Source organism: Perca flavescens, chromosome 14 (genome assembly GCF_004354835.1).
Source record: "Perca flavescens isolate YP-PL-M2 chromosome 14, PFLA_1.0, whole genome shotgun sequence".
Lineage (NCBI taxonomy): Eukaryota > Metazoa > Chordata > Actinopteri > Perciformes > Percidae > Perca > Perca flavescens.
This window is the reverse complement of record NC_041344.1, coordinates 18,065,387-18,082,383: the sequence shown is the minus strand read 5'-3', so window position 1 is coordinate 18,082,383 and position 16,997 is coordinate 18,065,387. Positions and strand designations below refer to the sequence as shown.

Here is a 16,997-nt window from a genome sequence, read left to right as displayed (position 1 = left end):
TCTTCCACCACTGTTGTACTTTGTACTCCTCTTCAATTATCTGATAGCTGTAGTTACAATACCTTAAGACTCAAATGTACATGTAAAAAAACACATACAGTAAGCCTTTACAATACAATTATTGTTTAAGAATAGACCAATGGTTTCCAGCCTTTTTGGCTTGTTACCTCTAACAAAAAGCTGTGTCTACCTGGGGCCCATGAGTTGTTGGTAGTTTCATCAAAAAGCAATTTGCCCTCTAGACTTTTAATAATCTTATTCAAATAACTGTTTGAGGACCAAAGAGGTAAAAGTATCAAATATTTCAGGTAAAAAGCAAGGAGCTGAGTATTTCCACCTCTGTTTATTATTAAACCTTATGGTTGTCACAGTCATCCATGTCAATATCCAACATTATAAACTGGAATCAAGAAACACTAATCGTTTTCTTTCTGTACACAATTGTAAAACAATTCCTTGTTTAAACAATTTGCATATTATATATTGCATATTATCTGAAACCAACTGGTTTAATTTACATAAACCATTAAGCCAATAGGTCATTAGCTACATAGATCAACATGAAAAATCATGTCTGGTTTGACCATGTAGTATGCCCCGGGGCAAAAAGTATTTGTAGGCGATTATCAGCAGGGGCTTACTGTTTGTGATACTTACTTAGAACACAAATGTATTTAGGAATATTTAGCATGTGAATCTCTCTCTATGGATAGACATGTAGCCAAGTCAACATTTCAAATGATAATGTACTAAAAAGGTGAATGTTCCCAAAGAAATTTGTAAATGACCACAAACCTACTGACACCTAAAATGGGCCTTCAGGGCCCCTGAAGTTCTGGGGTTTTCCTGGTTGGTAATCCAGCCTTGTTGAGTTAAAACTTTTTGAAGCAACTACACATACAGTATATACATATGTTCATGAATTGCTGGTACAATTCGATAAATGCAATATAAAGTCAGTGGAATTTTTACAGACTCGGACAGCGATAGACATGTCTCCGTGGATACAATTTACATAGTATACAAGAGGTGTAAGAGTCTTCAGGTTTTTTTTTTTTCCAAGTTGTCTTTCAGTTTTCCTTGTGCCTAACATACTTGTGCAAATCTTGTTGAGTGTTGAAACACATGTGACATGTCAGCAGTTACTGGTTGTAAGGACGGCTTCGAAGCAGATTGTCCAGTTCAGTCTTGTTGATGGTACCATAGGCCTGGGAATAGCTGCCGAGTTTGGCTCGAGGGTCGCCTGCAGCAGCCACATTACAGTTACTCTGAAATACTTTCTTGCTGAACCGTGTCGGTGGCAGAGCCTCACGAACCTGAGAGGTGGAGCGCTGGTTCTGCATGGAAAGAGAAAGAAAGTTACACACAAATTTACATAACCTTATCGCCAGGGAACTATAGCCCAATACAACAATTAAATATGTGCATTGAACAGATTAATGATTGGATGTGCCTAAACTTTCTTAAATTAAATGAAAAAAAAACGGAGGTGGTTGTTTTTGGAGCAAAAGAGGAACGATTGAAAGTCAGCGCTCAGCTTCAAACGACAATGTTAAAAACAACAGACAAAGCAAGAAATCTTGGTGTAGTCATGGACTCAGACCTAAATTTCATATCACCTTAAAAATATATCAAGGGTTTAAGGGCTTATGTCTCAGCAGGATCTGGAAAAACTTGTCCATGCTTTTATCTTTAGTAGACTTGACTACTGTAACGGTGTCTTTACAGGTCTCCCTAAAAAATCAATCAGACAACTGCAGCTGATTCAAAACGCTGCTGCTCGAGTCCTCACTAAAACCAAGAAAGTGGATCACATCACTCCAGTACTGAAGTCTCTACACTGGCTTCCAGTGCCTCAAAGAATTGATTTCAAAATACTTTTACTGGTTTATAAATCACTAAACGGTTTAGGGCCAAAATACATTTTTGATCTGCTACTACATTATGACCCACCCAGACCTCTCAGGTCATCTGGGACAGGTCTACTTGTTGTCCCCAGAGTCAGAACTAAACAGGGGGAAGCAGAGTTCAGTTTTTATGCTCCACATATCTGGAACAAACTCCCAGAAAACTGCAGGTCCGCTGCAACTCTCAGTTCTTTTAAATCTAAGCTAAAGACCTATCTTTTTGATGTTGCTTTTCTTTAAATAATCTATTTTATTAACTTTAATTTCTTATACTGCACTGTAACTTTTATTCTTATACTGCACTATCAATTTCATTCTTGTCTTTTAATGTTTTTAATTTGTTTATTATTGTTTTTTAATTGTTTTCTAACTGCTCTTTAATGTTTTATGTAAAGCACTTTGAATTGCCCTGTTGCTGAAATGTGCTATATAAATAAAGCTGCCTTGCCTTGCCTTGCCTATCTCTTAAGCCACCAAGCTTTAACATCTCCATATATTTTCATGCATTCTATGCAGGGTTCAACTATAGTAATAACAATAGTACAATAGTAATCTAAACATTCACTAGCTAACATTCACTAGCCATTTGGCTAGTGGATGAAAAAGTTAATTTTGAACCCCGATTCTATGTTTAAATCAATATTTCATCAAGCATTAAAATAGGCTGAAATTGCATCCTGGCATTGAGTCATATTTTACATGTCCTGAGGTGTGGTGGACTAACCAAGCGTGCAGATGTAACATATAGCCCCGAGGACAGGGATGGCTCATCTTGGCGAACCAACGGGTTGTTCTGGGTTTGGTTAAGGGTCAAGGAGAAGGAGCGGTTGTGGGTCACAGGAGCTGAGCGACCACGCCGGAAAATCTGGTCCATGGTCTAGTGAGGATAGGGGTAAGAGAGAGAGCAACATACAGGGTGAGCCACAGAGAGATCATGAGTAGGAGAGAAAACAAAACTTTAAAAAAAGGAAGTAGACTGAGGTCAGTTGCTTACTGCATCAGTATTGGTGCCCTCTGTTGGTGATGTTGCTGCACCTCCATTACTGCTCTGTCCCACTAGTTTCCTGTTGGCTGCAGTGGAGGGGTAGTAATTAGGAGGACCAGCTGGACTCCGAACAAAACCATCTGAATAAAGAAAAGAGTTTGTGTTTTCTACCTTTCACTGTGAACGCATGGGACTTAACAAAACAATACTTTTTAAATACCTTACTTTAATAAATATAAAAATGTTTTACACCAAAACTATCACTTTCATTCAGAATGTGTCTAAACACAGGCAATAATTCAAAAACTTTTCTTAACTAAAATGCAAGATTACAAATCTGAACAGAACATTGTTTTTTTTAATAATGTAATACGAACATATTTTAATCAGTACCAAAAAAGTACTAAGGTTTGATACCCAGTCCTGTGGCGAAAAATAAAATTCAGACATACTTGGGGCATGTGTGATGGGGTTATATGTGAGTTTTCCCAAGCCAGGACTAGATAATGGACTCGTCTTCTCCACAGCAGGTGGGGTTGACACGTTCACAGGCCCAGGTTTGGTGACGCCTGTATTGGAAGGAACGTCGTTTGTCTCTTTAGTCTTTTCATGTTGCGTTTTCCCTCCGCGGTCACCACACCCATCCACTGCCACTGGGTCCTTCTCTACTTTGTCCTTCACATGGGGCTTCTCAATGCTACTGACACAGCCTCCATCCTTTGGGTGGATCAGCCTTAGCACCCCCTGATTAGTTCTCCTTTCCAGTATCATCTGCAGGTTAAAAACAGAGGACAATTAGGGTATTATATACTGTATTATAATATTTTTGCAATACACTTGTGTGTAATGTGGTCTACTGTGTAAAGATTAAAATCAATGTTGCTTTCTGAACATTTATGCATCATTTTGTACCTCATAAAGTTTGTTGCGGTACTGAACAACAGATAATTGTACATCGTCATCCACTGGCAGCACTACATCATAGTTAAGAGCTGGCTCTCTGGCTGGATTATGAAACCTCAAGAGACAGAAACATTTAAATAAATTATAGCACAAAATAGTAATAAAGTTATGATACAAACTTTGATCAAAGCATTCAGAATAAGTTATTTTAACTGTTCAACTAAGCAAACAAAAGAGAAGAGAATAAAAAAACAAACAAAAAAATATCTCTACAATCTCTTTGTGGGAAACCACAGCTACTCATCCTAACTAATCTGAATTCTTCAGATTCTTCATACCTGGCTACATATGGGTGTTGGAGGGCTTGCTCAGCAGTGAGCCGCTTGTCTGGGTTGAAAACTAGCAAACCTTTCAACAGGTCCAGAGCATCAGGAGGCACAGACAGCTGGAGAAGATCCTCCAAAGGCACCTGTGTTCTGGTGAAGGAAGGGTGAGATTTTAAAGGCTCCTGCAGAGATTTAGCATTGCACTGCTGTAACATCGTCAGACTTGTGTTGTACAGTTACATTTTTTTAATTCCATGCATTTGTCTTCATTGTCAAAACCTGGCGCCTACATTACCCACAATGCAACTAAATCTCCAACCACTAACAATTTGCTCGGAGAACTTCTTTCACATATGTAGTAGTACTCCCCAAGACCTGTAAACCGACTTTAATGTGTAAAATAGGTGGAGTTTCCCTTTAAATACAAAAAAGCAGGAGGCGGAAGAAAGGCAGTGGAATGTGTGAGTATTGTTGTGTGTGTGTGTGTGTGTGTGTGTGTGTGTGTGTGTGTGTGTGTGTGTGTGTGTGTGTGTGTGTGTGTGTGTGTGTGTTTGCTTGTGTCTGTGTGCATATCCAACACACCTTTTTTTAACAAAGTGGCCTTTTGAAGCTTATTAGTTAGTAGATTTAGATAGATAGATTAGTTTAGTCTATGATTTTGCTTTGTCACTGCTGCATCATTGCATCTCTGCAACAATCACTGCTCCTGCTCTCTGAGCTGGTAATCAACCCCACTTCCATTTACATGTTCTGATAACGGAAGGAAGGAAATATGTTATCGTCACTCCCAAAACTAGCTCTGTCCCAGGAGTGACAAGGACGGAAAGAAGCATAGCATCATCAGCAACTGTGCACACTCTGTGTTCACGTATAAACAAAGTAATACATGTGAGTTGACTAAGTGAAATTCAACAGATGCATTATTGTTTATTTAGATTTACATGTACATGTAAAGAACAAAGAACCTCTCCATTGATAAATTTTCACAACATGAATAATAATTTTTTTTTCTTACTTTAGTAACATTCTCTGAATGACAGAAGATCCGTATTCAGACTTGATTGCGAGAATATCTGAAAATTAAAATGCATTTAATTAATTTATAGTGATGAAGGTTGTCAATTACTAAAAGTAAAGTATGATTTCTTTAATCACCTTCTGGGCTGGGGTGGGGTATGGCACTCATGATCTTCTCTATTTGGTTTATGGTGGATGTTCCTGGGAACAGGGCTTTTCCCAGCAGCATCTCTCCCAAGATACAGCCAAGGCTCCACATGTCCACGCCTTTAGTGTACCTTTGCACAAGATGTATTCCTCTTACAGTCTGGTACACTAATGTTTCCAAAGAAGTATTCTCTTCTCTGAATTAAAATGTTTCAAATGTTGCCTTCTTCATCACTGTTAAATCAACTGCTGTGACGGACGAGCACAAGAAGATGTAGTACAGATACTAACTAACAGATGCTCATCACAGCTGATACCTCGTGGATCCCAGCAGGATCTCAGGAGCTCGGTACCACCGCGTCGCCACGTACTCCGTCAGTGCTGGATTCCCACTGTCCTCTTGGATCTGGTTGAGTGATCTGGCCAAGCCGAAATCACACAGCTTGACTACACAGTCGGTGTCCAGCAGCACGTTGGATGGCTGTTGGAAACACAAACAAGAGAAACATTCTTCACAGGGGCAACAATAGTTTGGTTTTCACTTATTTACAGAGAGGTCAAATCGAGCAGGTCGACCAAGGTATGAGAAAAGAAATGAACCGAGTTGGAATAGCAGACAAATAGGAGTGAAGGAGGGATGAAATTCTAGGCTCTAGGATCAGAAGCCGTTTTGTGTAGCCATGTCAGCAAATTTCCTGCAGACTTGTGGAAGAGTTACTGAAAGTGATTACATGAAGACAGTATTTTGGAAAAAAAATGGCTTAGATTTACATTAGGGCTCAAACAATTATTCTATTATTTGATCAATTGCAACTACTTTGATAATCTATTCATCCTTAAAGTCATTTTTTTTTAGCAAAAATGACAAACATTCATTGGTTACAGCTTCTTTATTGTGAGGACTTTCTGCTTTTCTGTTTTATATCAGCGTAGACTAAATACCATTTGATCTTGGACTGTTGGTCGAACAAAACAAGCAATTTGAAGACCTCAACTTGGGCTTTAGGAAATTGTGACTTGCATCTTTCGCTATTTTCAGAAAATGAATTGACCGAAACGATTATTATTAAATCGAGAAAGTATTCAGCAACCACAAAACAAAGATAAAGGAAATCATTAATATGTGCAGCAATATGAGTTGGATTTCTTTTAATCAAAATAAGAGCACATTTTGTTACTCTGATATGTTTTATGATTCCAAAACATATACACTTATGATACCAATAAATAGATTCACAACTAATGCTTTATATTCTCCACCTGGCGTACCTTTTGGTCCCTGTGGATAACATTTCCTGAATGCAGGTATTTGATAGCTTTGAAGAGCTGGTGCATCACATAACGTTTGTGGATGTCCTTCAGCAGGGTACCTTTCTTTATCACTGCATGCAGGTCGGTATCTGGTACAAAGCAGAAAGCAAAAGTGGATGATAATACAACATTAACATCTACCAAAGGTTGAATTGTAAATTGTCGTCAGTTATTTGTGATTTTGGAATAGGGTTGCTAAACACATGCTCCTCCATAATCATATACACAATGATTTTCAACCAGGCTCCGAAAATGAAATGCCAGAGAGAAACCGTGGAGGTCTGTGCTGGTGTACAATCATGGATTAGACTGCAGAGAGGACACACACACACACACACACACACACACACACACACACACACCCATGTATTCAAAGATGAGGTAAATGTCTTTGTCATTTTGAGCTCTGACGACATTTAGAAGTTTGACGATGTTGGGATGATCTCCAAACTCCTGCACACAGAAAAGAGATTTTTAGTAACAGAAACCACACACACAGAAACACAAACAAAATCCTGTCTACTGTTCGACCTATAACAACGGACAGTTATTGTGTAAAGTACACAACAGGGAAAGTTTTATGTAAAAGAGATTACATATTGGTCACTGTAAATCCCATTACCACAACACCTGGCATAGCACTAGAAGATGATAACAGCTGATTAGGGGGCAGAGGCACAGCTGAAAGTTGCACGTACAGTATGTAGGTCGGCAGATAAAGAGTCAAACAGGAATGTGTTGATATAAAGCAAAGTGAGACAGGTACATGTTTGCTGTTCCTTGTTAATCTCCTTCTGAATAATAATAATAATAAAGTACCTTTACCTTTAAAGTTTAAGTTTTCTACGGTCAAATTTTTACCATGCTGCACCAGCAGTGTCATTGCTCAATGGGTTTCACACAGGAAACTAAACAGCTGGAAAATCTGTTTCCAGCATGTTTTTACTTATAAAGCAATTCACTTTGACGAAACAGTAATGGAAAAATAAACAGTACAAGAGTAGGAATGGCATAGCACAACTACTGTAGCAGCATCAGTGGAGCAGACTTTCAAAATACAGCAATTTATCTGTAAATGCGTTCAAAAAAGGAGTATAAATTGAATTTTCTGGTTATTGAGTTGGCTTTTTTTTGTAGAATTGGCAATGGAGCTCATTCACTGACTAAATAGTTAGAGTAGGTGCAGCATCCTCAGACACAACAATCACTGTATATCATGAAGTGTCCCTAATATTTTGTACATTTATTCAGAAACATATCGGACAAAGACAGAAATGATGAAAACAAAGTGGGACCGAAATTATTAACCTTAGGGACTTAAATTTAAAAGAATGAAAGTATGTCAGTTGGCTATTATTTTCGCTCAAACACAATTATAATTGTTACCTGGAGGAACATGATTTCCCTGAATGTCCGCTGCAAAAGGAAGAAAATGACAATTAGGATATGAACTCTACAAGCAACATGCCGGGCCATAAACTCGGCACACACAAGCCTCCTGTTCCATTTAATCATTAGCCAAACTTGTCTTTCTTTTGAAACAGGCAAGTGAGCCCAGGGGCAATTCCAGCATTATAAGGTGGGGTTGCACAGGGGGTAGTCTAGCCCTGCCCCTGAATGAGCCAATTTGGAAACCACTGCGAGACAATTATCAGAATAGGAAAGAAGAAAAACAAATTTGCCACACAAAATTATATTTATCTTTTTCAGACCTTCCAGTAATTGCTACCTTGTGTATTGTGTATTGCTGGATAATTTGACCTCTTCAGAAATTGTATTTAAATAATCCCTTTTTGGTTAAATTGGGCAGAACCAGTTGTCGTATGCAACCATTGACAAGGGGTTGCAAGTTGTCATTGCTTATTTTCTAAGGGGTCACATACCAAAAAGGTTGGGAACCATTAGGCTACATAGATATGACATTAAGATATGAAAAACATTAACAGGGTACAATAATGACTTTACTTCATTGTCACATCAAGCACACACCTGGGCATCTGTCCTGTTCCTGAAGGCATCAAAGATCTTCTTTACAGCTACAACCTCGCCTGTCTGTCTGTCAACTGCTTTCCATACAATGCCATAAGCCTGAAAGAGATACAACATACTGGTATCAGGTCACCTCTTCTCCATGCAGGAGGTGGCTTATATTCTGTCAAGCATTAGTATAGTTTTAACTGCAGGATGTCAAGCAGGTAAAAAGATATATAGAAAACTAAATTGGGGAAACACTGTGGTCAGGGCCGTAGCATGAATTTTAGAAAAAAGGTCCAAGCAGCTGCTCCATACAGATAATAGAGACTGAATTAATAATATTGAGTCTTTTATTTTCCATGTTTAATTCATTCAGCTGTTGTCCAAGAGTTTCTCTTCATGGTTGCTTTTTCTTGGCATATAAAATGTCACATCTTAGGACACCTAGTTCTAAACATGTGAGTATGTGCCTTAACCCACAATACCTTTTTAAAACATAAACATAAACATGCACTTCCGATCACCATATTCCTAGAACAACAGGTGTGGACATGACCTCTGTGTCTGTGGTGAAGGGAAAGGAAGGGTGCTGATGAAGGCGGGGAAGTCAAGCATAACAGAGGCAGCAGTGAGGCAGGGCATTAGAGAACACTGTTATTGTAGAGACACAAGGAGCAGCACTGTCACTGGAGGCAGTGCATCAGAGCCCTGGTGACTCTGGTGACTGTTGTATCTGTCAAACCTTGGCTTCAAAAGAAGAGACAGGGATGCACATTTACAGGGGAAACTGGGTTTCAAAACAAAACAGTTTATAAATTCAGAAATGTTTTGCTACTGTGAAAGCACTTGTCTCTCTAAAGCCAATTAGCACAGTGCTGTTTACTATTGTTTGGCTCCCTGAAGCATCACTGCACAGAACGCTATTATCCCAACAATCTACTGTAAACAGGTTCAACAGCCGTGTAACATGAGTCACATCTGCCCTCAGGTATTTAGTTAGAAAATATGACGTGTCTACGTGGCAGTCACCACCTGGCCATTGCAAGCAGAGCAGCAATTTATGAGTCTCAGTGGACAGTCTATGGAAAGAAAGCAGGCAGTTTTTAGCCCAGTGGCAACCCTAGTGGAGAGAGAAAAAAAAGGGATTTGGACTCTCAAGGGAACAAGTGTCCTCACACATCAGCTGATCTACAAAGAAAGAGTTTGTCCTGCCAAAGTAAATAAATCCCTTGCTTACAAAACTGGTGTTGACTGAGGATCTTAAGTCTGGAAAATTTTAGGAATTTTTCTTAAGGCTAAAGTACAGAGGGGGCTTAAAGATGTGGTAAATATACATGTACAGAGGAATCTGATGTAAAGAGGGGTGTTTGCCAGAACAGCATTCAAAGAGTTTGGCAACTCACAACATTTTTGCAAACAGGGATTCATGTCAATTCAATGCAGGTGCAATGAGGAGTTTTGTTATTCATTGTATAGCCTGGGGGAAATACATTTCCATTAAATCCAGTAGAGACAAAAAGTCACTCACCCCTTTTCCAAGTCTCTTCTTGATGTCATACTTCAGAGAAATGTGGTCCTCCACCTCAGACACATTTGTTGATTCATAATTTTTGCTCATTTTCTTTCAACAGTCCGTTCCTCTGCTCATGCAGAAAGCATCACCATAGGGCCTACTTTGATTATTCCTGAAAGAGATCAATGGTCTTGAATGTCCAGGAAACAGGTGTTAAAACGGTTGGTAGAGAGGACTGAATTGCGGCGCCAGTTCCGTCAGAGCTGCAGCTTGAAACTAACGAGAATTTCTGTAGTTTTGTATCTTATCTGGCAACCCACACGCGACCTTCTGTTGTAGTCAGAACGTCGCGTTGCCTACTGTTCAATCAATCAATGTTGGTCCAAAAGCAGCAGGTTCGTTTTAAACTCTATCTCATCTAGCTAGTGACTGAAAACACACTGTTTAACCTGCACTGTACAGAATATGTTGTTATCTTTCAAAGTGAAAGTCAATTCTTACTGCAAGTTTGGATACTCCCACACTTCTGCTGCAAACAGATGAGCCGTAGAGTTTTGTCATTATTTGTCGTCCTGGTAACCAATACGCTGCTGCCGGGTTCTTAAAGGAGCCGCCCATGGCTCTATAAACGAGAATAATTATATATTTATAACAATCTTATATACTGTCTATGGGACAAACACGTCCTGCTACACCAAGGGGAATTAAAACAAACACCTTTCTATCTTTCTTGCTACACCAAACAGTCGGTGGGCTACACTCATTCGTACAAGTCAGAGATGGACATTTGGCTCTCGAGGACATTAGTGCTGTTGAAGACGATGGTTGAGGCGCTGGGATTATACAAAGACCTCCGTTATAATTGTACACATTTTCATCATCGCCTTCATCAAAATGTTCCAATTTCAATTAAGTTCCTCGTAGAGTCTGTTTGATGATGAACGGCTGTTGGGACCAGTCCTCACAACAAGCAAGTAGAAAACAGAAAGGTGCGTCAACTAGCTAGGCCTCTGTGATCTACACTGGCTAACCCATTAATATTAAATGGAACTTCAGAGAGGAAACCGCAGCAAAAGTAAATGACTAACCTGGGAAAAATAAAACTGATGGGCGTGCCGCGTGCAGACTAAAATAGTAGGCTACATATTTTGGTCGATCGTCTACAATTACGTCCAAAGCAATAAGCAATAAAGCAAATGTGCTTTTACTAAAGACTGAATAGTCATTTGAACTTGGGTTTAGAGACCACAACTTTATAACAGAAACCCCTGAATTGCAAACTGGGGACGTTAAGTTCTAAGGAAGTGGGCTTATTAGCAGAACATTTGATAGGAAATCACCACAAATCACCCATTTTAATGACTTAAAATGGGTCTTGTGTTTATTGTCTTGTGGACCCGTCCTACAAAAATATATTATATTATGCTAATTATAACAGACAAAAATCCTGTGGCCAGTTAGTATTAGAGCTGGGTATTTGAACATTCAGTCAGATTCTTAGTCTTGTTTACTCATTCTTTGACCAGATATTTACTCATTTAATTCAGCGAACCTTTTCTACTTCAGACTATTTTATTTAGGCAAAGTTCTTAATTTCTTCTACATCACTTGCTACCCTTATTATATTTCTAAACATGTCACAAGTTAAATAGTTTTGGACATTGCACAGACAAAACTCTAAACAAATTCGATCTTATTTGCACAACACAGATGAAGTTAGAGGTAGATTTTCATCTTTATTTCTAAAAAGGTGTTACATGCTCTTGTTTAAAAATCAAAACTATTATTTACAATGATACATCTTAATAAACATGTTCCCCCTAATAGTGTTTGAGGGCTGAAACATATTTAGCAAGCACAATAAGCATGGGATGTGTCCAACTCACTTTTACCCACTTCACGTGGCCAAACCCTCACTTATTAAGGAAACATTGATTAGGTATGTTAGCAGAAAAAAGGGCTAGAAAATGTACACAAACAAGTCCTTCCACCATAGTTTCAATATAATCATTAAATAACTCAATTTTTATCTTAAAGTCCAAACAATTATTTCAGCTGCATTTATTTTCCATTAACTGACGGTCTTTCAGCTTCTTTTATTCTATCTACAAAAACTGTTTCAGATTTCTGCAGTAAAAATATGGGTGATAGAAAAACGAAATGGTATACAGAACAAATAAATGCTCATCTGACCCCAACTGGCAGGCATTGGATAGAATTAGGGTACCAAAAAGAAAAGAAAAATATTTATCTTTCCCATAATACAAAGGCTTTGGCTGTTACAACCTTTTCGTCATGTGCAGACTTTGCCAAATATAATTGTATCATGCTTCTTTGTTGGTGCTATGCAAAACTTAAGTATAAAATTAGACCTTTTTGATATTACAGTACAAAGTTAGAAGTAAACCGTTTTGGGGCAGAATAAAAAGCCATGTTAAAGGATTTATCGCACAGGTTTGTCTAGAAAAGAGGCCTATGGAGCATATTGCAGCACAGGGCGGGCCTGGTGGGCAAGGCTGCAGGCAGCAGGATGTACCAGAGTCAGACACAGTGTAGTATGCAAGGCGATGAAGTCTGAATAGTACACAACATAAATAAAGGACATAGGAAGCAAACAGCAGGTAAGAATTGGGAGGATATGAGACAGAAAACCTGCCCAGATAGAAATCCTCTCCCTACTAATAGCCAGAAAGAGAAAGTAGAGTGTTTCTTTTTTTTAACTTAATAGATATTAATAGATATATAGTCAGAATTTCAGACAGATGGATCATTGATGGACAGCTGCTTTAGGAGGAATGGAGGAAGCGGTTGAATGCATTGTAGGCTGACTCCAGATCAAATAGCATCTGGCGCACCTGATTATCATCCAATTCATCTGAGGCGGACATGCTGCTGAGGGTGGTCAACCTGATGAGAACAAATACAAATCAAGGTAGATGAGAGTTAGGACAAAGCTGTTAAGACTTATCGCAGACTGGCATAAGTTTAGCACTACTGGACGCCCGGATAGCTCAGTTGGTAGAGCGGGCGCCCATATATAGAGGTTTACTCCTCGACGCAGCAGGCCCGGGTTCAACTCCGACCTGCGGCCCTTTGCTGCATGTCATTCCCCCCTCTCTCTCCCCTTTCATGTCTTCAGCTGTTCTGTCAATAAAGGCCTATAAATGCCCAACAAATAATAATCTTTAAGTTAACACTACTGGGGATCTATGTAGAAATGTGATTATAAAGTAGTTAAACATGCAGTCAAGGAAATGTCAAATTCCACTTATTGATTTTTCATAATACAACTTGTCAACTTGCAGCCCCCTGAGCCATGAATTCAGTTTTTCTCAACTGCAAAGATGCAAAGATGCAAATAAATAGTACATGTTGCTCCATGCCCCACGCATAAGGAGTGCAAATAATCGAAAACAACATCTAGAAATTTAAACAGCCGACAATCTCTGATCTATCTGAGGTACAAAAACAATATATTTTTACACGACTACCACTTAAAAAACTCAGTATTATATATATATATAAAAAAAAGAAATAGGTTAGCAGGATTTTAATTGTCTACAGTTCTAGACCCAGCTTTTGTCTGAATCGTTACACCACAGCATTTACCCATCAGAAATAGTCTACTGCAAATGATTATACATGGATTGAAGGAATATTCATCAGTGAAAGTAGTATTAGTTTAACTTGTGGACACAATCATCACGCATGTACGTGTGTGTCATTGTGGCTAAAATAAGCATCCTACACTGAACTGGCACAAGGCTAAACATAAACATTGTAAACTGGGTGGCCCAGTGGAACTAACCAGAGGCTGACTTTGTCCTTAGCCTCTGAGTCTGGAGGCATGTTGCTCATTCTGTTCATTGTTTCCATCAGTTCTCTCAGGTCCGGCTGGATCTGGACCAATAGAAAATAATCAGTTAATCAGTTGTTTTTAGTCTGTCTGTTATGTAAGTTTTACACTTTTTTATTTACCTCATCCATGGCCCTGATCTCCAGTCTCAGCTTGTCCATCACGGTGATGAAGAGCTGAAAGACAATGAGACAATGCTCAACATACTTTCCAACTTCCACAATGACCAACAACCAAAATGATTTTTACTGGCGACAACACAAACAGGGCACACATTCTTTGCCAGAATCACACTGCCTGTCCACAGATTTATTAGTTTGTCGGATTTTATGAGTTGAGATCAAAGTTTGCAGTGGACATGGCTGGCAACACTCATTCACATTATTCAATGAGTAACCACAGGATGAGCCAAATTACCTGAAACCACTTCAACCACTAAATCAATTTCTTTTTTTTTTTTTTTTTTTAAATAAGACTGCAACAAGTTTTAATCTGGCACAATTCCAAAATAAGCTTCCCATTTGCGCTGACTGTTTAATATGATAGAGAGGACGTACAGAAACTATATCTGCAATGCAGCGGTTCAGGTTGCCCTTGTCATCCTTGATGGTGATTGGTCGATCCTCCTTGATTCTTTCCATTGCTAGTGGGCAGTCGAGCTAGGAAACAAAATGATAAGAGTAACATCCTTACTAAGAAAAACAAAAAAAATATGATAGAACAATTCCATGGCCCATTTTTAAAAATGTTTGCAAACAAAGTCAAATGAGTCATAAAATCATCTGTGCTCCAAAAGAGAACTCACTCTGTACTTTCTGCAGAAATCATCAATGGAGCCCACATCGGAGCCTTGCACCTGTTTAAAAGCAGCCTTATACTGAACCAACAGCCTTGAACAGGAAGCAGTGTACCTGAAACAGACAACTCCTGCACCTTAATAAACACATACAATCAAAGTCACAGGTGGAATGTTCAGTCTTTTAAACACAAAATATAAACGTAAGTAAGACGCACTCATTAGGTGTGACGCAGTCTTTGATGTAAGCCTTCTCCAGAGCCTGAAGGGTCTTGACGACAGCGAACAACTCTGCCATGTTATCATACCTTCAGAAACAGGGTTAAAAAGGAGGTGTTACAACACTAGTTTTTGTTTTGTACTCAGGTCTCACTTGCAAATGAGATCTTGATCTCAATGCTATTTCCTGACTAAATAAATTATATATTTTATAAATACCTGGGTTACTATTGTTCATAATAGGCTAGTAATTAGTAATATATATGACACTTACTTCTCTCGTTCTCTTGCATTCTTGTATAATTTCACCTCCTGAAAAGGCATGAATTGTGGTGAAGGCCTTCACTAATGCAATCAAATTATTTTTTTTTTCAGTTTGATTGAAACATTTGTTGTAGAAGTAGCATCCATGAAAATGGTAAGTTTGGTTATCTTCCAGGAACAGTTCAGTGAACAACTTGAAAAAGTGAAAATAATCAGATCATTTTAGTTCCATTTGGTTGTTTTTTTAAGGTGTAAATTAAAATAACTATTTGCCAAGCCTTAATTAAAGCATTAAAAAGTAGTTCCATTTACCTCATATAACTCAGGCTTATTGGCAGGAGCTGTGGGAAAAAATAACGACATGCTTTAAGTGACATTAATTGTAATTTACTGTTGAAAGGAGGATGATTGAACAATTTAAATAACTAACATTCTAGACATTAAATTTATTTGAATGTCTTACCTCCTCCCACCCCTCCTGTAACTGGTATCCCATGGAACATGATGCTGATGTATCAGAACTTGATCTGAAAAAGATTTAAGTTACAATGTGTCTAGTAACTAACCATTAACCATAACTAATAATTGTGACCAAAACAACCACCCAAAACACGTTCCCACTATTAATGAATACAATTTTTTTTAAATGTTGTTATATGTAGTAGGGACTGTCCTGACTTATAGGTGAGTTTCTCTCAAAGTATTATTGATATTGAATGTGTGTTAAATTAAGGAACTTGTCTTTTTTATACTGCAGGGTAGTGTAACAACAGAAACAGTGCTCAATGGTATTTAGAATGAATAGAAGACATTTTCTGGATTATCACTTTTAGCATTTAATATTGATAAGATCCAAGGAGAGTACGGTTAGACTGAAACACCATTAATACAACTTCCAAGCCACAAATGGTTTATAAGATCTACTACTTTTTGGTATCAGAATCAGAATCCGGTTTATTGCCAGGTAGGTTTTCACATACAAGGAATTTGATTTGGTGCATAGACAAGAAACATACATATGTGTTAGGAGGTATTTATAGCTCTGCAACTTAATAAATTAACTGGATCAAGTTACACAGGTCCCCACCATTCAGGTTCAAATTATGTTTCAATAATTTTAAAAAGGGACATATCAGAAATAATTCTCAACCTTAGTTTCTTTTAAATCCAGCTTTATGGGCGACATCCTGACGTTCGTTATTCTCAATTTAACTGATAAACACCATATAAGTGTTACCATATGAAAAGGCAGACTGTGTTCGCTGTTTAGAACATAAGTCCGATAAGTACAGGTTGGCTACAACAATACAAAAGCGTACAATGCTGCCGCGCGAGTTAAAAAACGTTGTTTTACTCGAGGTATTTGCTGATTCACGGAGAATAAGCTAAAGGGAAAACATTTTAGCTAAAGAAAGCCGATCATCAGCCTTCAATATTTGTTTTGCCAAAATAGCGAGCCCGAAGTTAGCTGTCGAGGCTAGCTCGTAAGCACTTCCTTAAAGATTTATTATAACTGGGCCATACAGGTAGTTGTTTGTGAACATTGAAGTTTATATTAGTGACCATTATTGTGGTAACAGGTAAGAATCCGGCAACATTTTTAATATCAGTGTTTAATCAACGAAATTAAAAGACACTTTACTTACCCTTTCGGCAAACTGGTGTGACGTCAATGTAAACACACCTTCCTGCGAGGACCCGCAGACGTCAAAATATTAGGTGTCCATTGTGCCTCACTAAACATTAATACATTTTAAGATTATTACTGGTGTATCAAAC

At 38.3% G+C, this 16,997-nt stretch overlaps 2 protein-coding genes across 3 annotated transcripts; both read right to left on the bottom strand.

The window, feature by feature from the left end:
• Positions 1-350: 350 nt before the first annotated feature.
• mapk15 (mitogen-activated protein kinase 15) lies at positions 351-11,097 on the bottom strand. Of its 2 annotated transcripts, XM_028597481.1 has the most exons (15): positions 10,585-11,097; positions 10,099-10,255; positions 8,586-8,684; positions 7,983-8,012; positions 6,959-7,049; positions 6,555-6,685; positions 5,603-5,766; positions 5,277-5,416; positions 5,137-5,194; positions 4,134-4,271; positions 3,805-3,910; positions 3,345-3,663; positions 2,902-3,032; positions 2,632-2,784; positions 351-1,337 (listed from the first exon to the last, which is right to left on the bottom strand). In XM_028597481.1, exons 2-15 carry the CDS (start codon positions 10,186-10,188, stop codon positions 1,143-1,145), a joined length of 1,845 nt encoding a protein of 614 aa, XP_028453282.1. In that variant the 5' UTR covers positions 10,189-10,255; positions 10,585-11,097; the 3' UTR covers positions 351-1,142. The 2 variants fall into 2 exon arrangements, with proteins under 2 accessions (XP_028453282.1, XP_028453281.1); XM_028597480.1 differs by having other exon boundaries at positions 10,099-11,097.
• A 702-nt stretch (positions 11,098-11,799) lies between these two features.
• Positions 11,800-16,931, bottom strand: vps28 (VPS28 subunit of ESCRT-I). The gene is made up of 10 exons (XM_028596814.1): positions 16,865-16,931; positions 15,682-15,745; positions 15,531-15,559; positions 15,229-15,266; positions 14,954-15,043; positions 14,745-14,850; positions 14,497-14,598; positions 14,062-14,115; positions 13,892-13,983; positions 11,800-12,990 (listed from the first exon to the last, which is right to left on the bottom strand). The coding sequence occupies exons 2-10, from the start codon at positions 15,719-15,721 to the stop codon at positions 12,870-12,872; spliced, it is 672 nt and encodes a 223-aa protein (XP_028452615.1). The 5' UTR covers positions 15,722-15,745; positions 16,865-16,931; the 3' UTR covers positions 11,800-12,869.
• Between the last annotated feature and the right edge of the window lie 66 nt (positions 16,932-16,997).

Coding starts and splice junctions, on each gene's coding strand:
- mapk15 (XM_028597480.1), bottom strand. CDS start 10,188: ATGAGCAAAAATTATGAATCAACAAATGTGTCTGAGGTGGAGGACCAC. Junction 8,685..10,098: donor AGAAGAGACTTGGAAAAGGG/GTGAGTGACTTT, acceptor TATCTCTTTCAG/GCTTATGGCATTGTATGGAA. Junction 4,272..5,136: donor ATTCAGAGAATGTTACTAAA/GTAAGAAAAAAA, acceptor TTCCTTCACCAG/AACACAGGTGCCTTTGGAGG.
- vps28 (XM_028596814.1), bottom strand. CDS start 15,721: ATGTTCCATGGGATACCAGTTACAGGAGGGGTGGGAGGAG. Junction 15,560..15,681: donor TACAGGAGGGGTGGGAGGAG/GTAAGACATTCA, acceptor TTTTTCCCACAG/CTCCTGCCAATAAGCCTGAG. Junction 15,044..15,228: donor AATGCAAGAGAACGAGAGAA/GTAAGTGTCATA, acceptor CTGTTTCTGAAG/GTATGATAACATGGCAGAGT.